Here is a 5,539-nt window from a genome sequence, read left to right on the forward strand (position 1 = left end):
GGCCGCGGGGGCTCCGCTGCCGGGGGGGCCCTCCTCGGGGGTCCCCCTCTCCTGGGGGTCCCTCCCTGGGGGTTCCTTCTCAGGTGGCCCCTCCAGGGGCTTCCCCTCTCTGGGGATCCCTGCTCGGGGTGTCCCCTCCCTGGGTTCCTTCCTCGGGGGGTTCTTACTCGGGGGTCCCTCCCCCGGGGTCCCTCCTCGATGGGGGTCCCTCTTCGGGTGGTCCCTCCAGGGCAATTCCCTCCCTGGCGATCCCTGCTCGGGGTGTCCCCTGCCTGGGGGTCTCTCGGGGTGTCTCCTCCCTGGGTTCTTTCCTCGGGGGGTCTTTCCTCGAGGGTTCCTCCCTGGGGGTGCCTCCTCGATGGGGGTCCCTCCTCGGGTGGTCCCTCCCGGGAGGTCTGATCCCGGGGGATCCCCTCCCGCGGCCTCTCTTCACAAGGTAAAGGTTACGAGGTGCCTATGGCTTTCTCCGACGGCAGTTTTATGTATTTAGTTCCCACAAGTGGTTCAACTGGAGCTCAGAGCAGCTTTCACGCCTACAGCCACCACCGGCACAAGCTTTCGATAATCTGAGGAGCGGAATTTTATACGGCTTTGCATTTTTTTTCGCAACATGGAGAATTCGGGGTTTCCCAGGAAATGCCAGCAGAAAAAAACCAAACAAACCAAAAACTAGTACAATTCAAGGATTATTTCAATTTTAGGGAGAATTTTGACCGTAGAGGTCGGAAGAGTCCTCCCTGCCTTCCAGCACTATTTCCCTGATGATAACGTTGCTACCACGGTGTGGCCAGCTGAGGAACCGCACTCCTTGAACACCTCCAAGTCCTTCTTTATTGTTTTATGCTTTTTAAATAATTGAAGAACTGCTTTTTAAATAATTAAAGAAAGAAGAAAAATTAGGACAGCCCCACAAGTAATTGAGGGCCATCAGTCAGAGCCAGAGCAGATTGTGCTGCGGTAGGTAGACCTCTTCCCCAGCTCTGCTGGCACACCTTCCTCCTCACAGGGATGAGCCCTGCATCCCTCCATGCCATGCATCCAGCTCCATGCCAAAGCTGCTGGAGCAACTCTGGATGCTTCTTCTGGACAGAGGAAGGCAAGAGTGTTGGTTTTTCCTCTCCCTGGTCCAGAGGGTCTCTCAAGCTCTGGACATGTTGCCATGGGGGAGGAAATCAAATTTTGCAAGGAGGCTGCTGTTCCAAAAATGAATGACTGCACCAAACAGCTCACAGGAATTTGTCATGCATCAGGATGGAAAGAAGGAGAAAATCCCTCCCAGATGTGGTATAAGGTTGCATCCTTCCTTTGGCAGCTGGGATGTGTGGGCCAGACACATGCAGCTGGTAAAAGGACCAAAGCAAAACCCTGTTGCTGCCTCACTGGGAAAACAGGGCAACCAGGCTGGGCTGCAAGGGCCAGCCAATGTTTTCGGCCTGATGCCAGCATTTTCTTAGCACCTTATTTCCCCCTCATCCCTGCATAAATCTGGGTCAACTCACTGACTCTCTGCAGCCATCTCATCTCTGCACTCTCCCACCCTGGGTTACAGGCATCCTATAATTATTTATGCAGAGCTGAGCAGGAGGCACAGAGCTTCAGCCTCAGGAGCAGTTCCTGCGTCAGACACTGAGGCCAAGTTCTCAGTTCCCAAGCAGAAAGCAGGTTTCAACAGTCAGAGCTGGATTTAAACCACTGGTTTGGTGTGAGAGCCACCAGTGCCAGCCAGCCTGAGTCAAGACAAGCAGGCAGATAGAGAGGAAAGCAGACAGAAATCTTCAACTGTGTAAAAGTGAGAGCTGAGCAGGCTGCCTTGGGAAAGCTCTCAAGGTTCACACAGCCCTACTTTTATGGCTGGGATTTGAGACTTGTCCTGGGCTTGCAAAACGGGAGCTTGAACCTGAAACTGGCCACCAAAATCCTGGCCTCTGCATCCTTTCTCCTGCTGGGACACAGAGTATGGGTTGTGGTTAGGGTTCCCCTCTGTTGACTGCAGTCACATCTGTGCTGTACCTGGAAACCTCAATCAGGTTCTCATCAGGGTCTCGGAAGTAGATGGATGTTATTGGACCCACAGCACCAGTTCTGGCCACGGGACCTTCTTCAATGATCACCCCACAGGCCTGGGAAGATATATAAGGGCAGGGTTTAATGCTTATGGTAGTCTTATCAGGGCGATGTGCGCTCCTCCCACCCCGGCCTTGAAAACATGAGCTGTTGGATGAGACAATTCTGACATTCCCCAAAACACAGACCCTTAAAGTGTCACTTGGGAGGTTCTGGCTTTGTGCCTCCTGGGGTCACTCTGCCCTGTGCAAGCTCTACACCTTCCTCACCTTCAGATGATCCAGCAGCTGGTCCAGGGGGACCTGTGTGATAAGGCAGATGTCTGCAGAGCCGGGGACCGGCCACCGAGCCTTGGGTTCAAACTCCTTCCCAGCCTCATGCAGGTTAAACTTCTGGTTGCCAAAACGTAAAGCTTTGCGATTTCCCTGTCCCCAAAGAAAAGAATCAAAGTGCAATGAGACTTCCTGGGCTGGGAGCCTTCAGCATCCGCTCGCCTGTGTAGTCCTAAAAGTCCCGGGGACCTGGCTGTAGTTCTGCTAACTCTGGGCTCTTGCTGTGGCAACCCAAGACAAGAACTGGCCGCTGCAGGGCTCCCATGACATCCCTGGAAATGTGGAGTGACCCAAGGAAGTCCTACAGCCACATGCAGCTACTTCCATACCGTAATGATATACGTTTTCTGTTTTGGGCAATCTCCATCCTGCCTGTGGGGCAGCCACACAAATAATGAACAGGTGGACACTGCAGTGGGAACAAAGATGAGGCAGTGGGAAGAGAGTGAGGAAGGAGGTTATGGCATCTCTTTTCTTTGCAGACTCTCGAAGAGATTTCTGCAGGCTCATATGGCAGCTGAGTCCTGAAACCCCATGGACGCTGACCTGGCATCTGGGCCCACCTGAAGAACAAACTGAGGCTCACTGTAGCCTTGGGATGTGAGTGCAATTACGTTTAAGATACCTGATGGGGTAGGAGAGGAGGACATAAGTTTGAAAGCTAAAAAGGTGCAATGTGTACATCCAAAACAGGCCAAGAGGCCTGAAGCTTGGGCAGGAGAGGAGTTAGGGATGTTCTTAAAATGTTAATCATCTTTTCCTCTCTTTGCCAATGGAAATATCAAAACCAGAGCCTATCAGACATCTTTAGAGGATATGTGGGTTTGAGGGTTCTCCTCCTTTGGTCCTAGAAATTGTTTTTCAAAGAACCTTTTTTTTTTTTTTTTTTTTGTCACTTTGACTCCTTCTGCAGCATGATTTGGACTTCCCTCTGACTCAGCTTCACTCTGTTAAAACTCAGAGCTTGATGGGCTGCAGCTTGTGCTGGTCCTCCCATCCCCACTTCAAGGAGATGCCCCAGAGACCCTATCAGAGATCCACAAGGACCAGCCACTGGCCCAGAACTACAGTTCCACCTTCACTAGGCCTGAGAAGAGCCTGTACCCCATGTTACCTTGAAAGTCACCACCTCCATGCCCAGGACTTTGGAATAAAAGGCCACAGTGTCCTCAATGCTCTTCACAGTCAACACAAGGTGGTCCAGGCGCTGGATGAAACATGGGGGTGGATTCATACAGTCGTCCTTCCAGGACATCTCAGGGCTGGTAGCTAGCACGCAAAACCACAGAAGGTGAAGGTTAGGAGCATCCAGCTGCTCAGAGAAATGGTCCAGGCAGGCTGTGAACCAAACTGTGAACGGAGATCAAACAGGTTTTCTTTTGGCCTGCAGGTGGCACAAGTACAGAAGCAATAAATTCTCCTCCCTGGAAGGGCCTCAAACCCCGGCTTTGCTCTGGTGGGACCTGAGCATGTCAGAACCCCTGCCTGGGGCTAGATCTGGAGGACCAGCTGGGTGAACTCACTAAGGGCTGATGTCACCAAGATGCTGAGTTCCCAATGCGCAAAGACCTGTGTGCACCAAGGATGGACGATGTGTCTGATCCTTCCTTCCAACTCCCTCTGGTGTCTTCCCAACCTTCTTCATGACCAGGTGCAGACACTCACCCAGGTGGAGCAAAGACAGAGAGTTGAAGACAAGCTGGGTCCTGGCAGTGCAGTAGGAAATGTCTCTGGGGGAAGAATTTTCCTGGGAGAAGAGGTCACCAGGGCTGAAGCAGCTGCTTGGTGTCCCCAAGGAAAGGTGCTGTGTTATTATCTTGCAGGAAGGGGACAGAATCCCTCCTGGTGCCTATATAATGTAGCTATAAAACATGGACCATGAGATAGGGACTGCGGCCCTGACCAGCGCCAAGAGGATGGGAACTTGCCACCAGCATGGCTGCACTGTGGGACTCAGCCCGAGGGACAACAGGCTGAGGGCTCTGGGACTGTGACATGGTGGCTTGGCAGAGGACAATCACTTTTAGGAAAATTAAGAGTGCTGTAAACATTTTGGCGACCTACTTGTGACATCTCTGCTTCACTTCAGCCCCATCTGCACCAGAGCAGGATCCCTGATGATCCCACTATGATGACTCCCGTGACCCTCCGATGGTCCCTGAACCCCTGATCATCTACATGCAGTTAAAGTGAGCTCAGGCTGCTTAACTCAGTGGCAGCAGATCTTCCTGCTCTTCTCCAGAGCCTGGGAGTACCTTTGCACCAAGCTGTGAGAAGGAAATGGATTTGGCCCCGGTGGCCTGAATGATATTTTTGGGTGCCTGTGAAGTTTTCATTTCATTTTTTGTTTGCTTGATTCTACCTTCAGAAAACCCGGCGGTGGGAACTAGGAGGGCTGTGACAAGCCCCTCAATGATGAATGGAGTCAAGTTTCCTTCAAATTGGTAACAGCCCTCTACTTAGCTACCTTTACTTCTTGCTTTTAAAAAGCCCCAAATCCTGATACAAATGACAAGTCACTCTTTTGAGCCCCTCAACAGTTTCTCCACTGACAGCCCTGTGCAAGGGAAGCCCAACACTCCTGCTGCCTCTCGGGAAAAAAAAAAAAGAAAAAGAGGTGGAAAATAAACAATAAACCCTCTCAACACTAATGCAGCACAGAGTGGCACAGATCAGCAAAACAGCCCACACCACCAAACCCTTTTTGCCTTGTTATTTGCCCTCAAACTGCTGGACGTCATCAGCAGGCAGAGGGTGAGGGTGACGCCAGAGGTCCAAGGAGATGTAGCATGATGGTACGGGGGACTCGGTAGCCTGAGTTTGCAGCGGTTCTTGGTGTTGGCTCTTATGTTGGGTTCATACCCTCTGGCATTGCCCTTCTGCAGCAGAGTGCATGGGAAATGGCTGGCAAGAGGAGATCTCAAAGCCCCGCTGGGAGAGGAGCAAGGTCAGCATAAAACCTGGACTGTGCCCAGTGATTGCACCAGCTACAGAGGGGAAGCCGTTAACAGAGGCAGCAGAAAATCACTGCTCCTCCCTGTTGCAGACAGCGTTTGGTGTGTAACAACCTCAGAGCAAGTCAAGCTCAGTCCCTCTGCAAAGTCCTTCCCACCCAGGAAGTTTTCCTGGGGGCTCCCAAGTTG

At 52.0% G+C, this 5,539-nt stretch overlaps 1 protein-coding gene across 1 annotated transcript; it reads right to left on the reverse strand.

Moving 5' to 3' along the window:
* Nucleotides 1-1,967: 1,967 nt before the first annotated feature.
* On the reverse strand, nt 1,968-3,651 carry GLOD5 (glyoxalase domain containing 5). The gene is made up of 3 exons (XM_009880826.1): nt 3,511-3,651; nt 2,334-2,489; nt 1,968-2,120 (listed from the first exon to the last, which is right to left on the reverse strand). Exons 1-3 carry the CDS (start codon nt 3,649-3,651, stop codon nt 1,968-1,970), a joined length of 450 nt encoding a protein of 149 aa, XP_009879128.1.
* Between the last annotated feature and the right edge of the window lie 1,888 nt (nt 3,652-5,539).

Source organism: Charadrius vociferus, unplaced genomic scaffold (genome assembly GCF_000708025.1).
Source record: "Charadrius vociferus isolate BGI_N301 unplaced genomic scaffold, ASM70802v2 scaffold573, whole genome shotgun sequence".
NCBI classification, from domain to species: domain Eukaryota; kingdom Metazoa; phylum Chordata; class Aves; order Charadriiformes; family Charadriidae; genus Charadrius; species Charadrius vociferus.

Coding starts and splice junctions, on each gene's coding strand:
- GLOD5 (XM_009880826.1), bottom strand. CDS start 3,651: ATGTCCTGGAAGGACGACTGTATGAATCCACCCCCATGTTTCATCCAG. Junction 2,490..3,510: donor TGGAGGTGGTGACTTTCAAG/GTAACATGGGGT, acceptor CTTTGGGGACAG/GGAAATCGCAAAGCTTTACG. Junction 2,121..2,333: donor AGCTGCTGGATCATCTGAAG/GTGAGGAAGGTG, acceptor ATATCTTCCCAG/GCCTGTGGGGTGATCATTGA.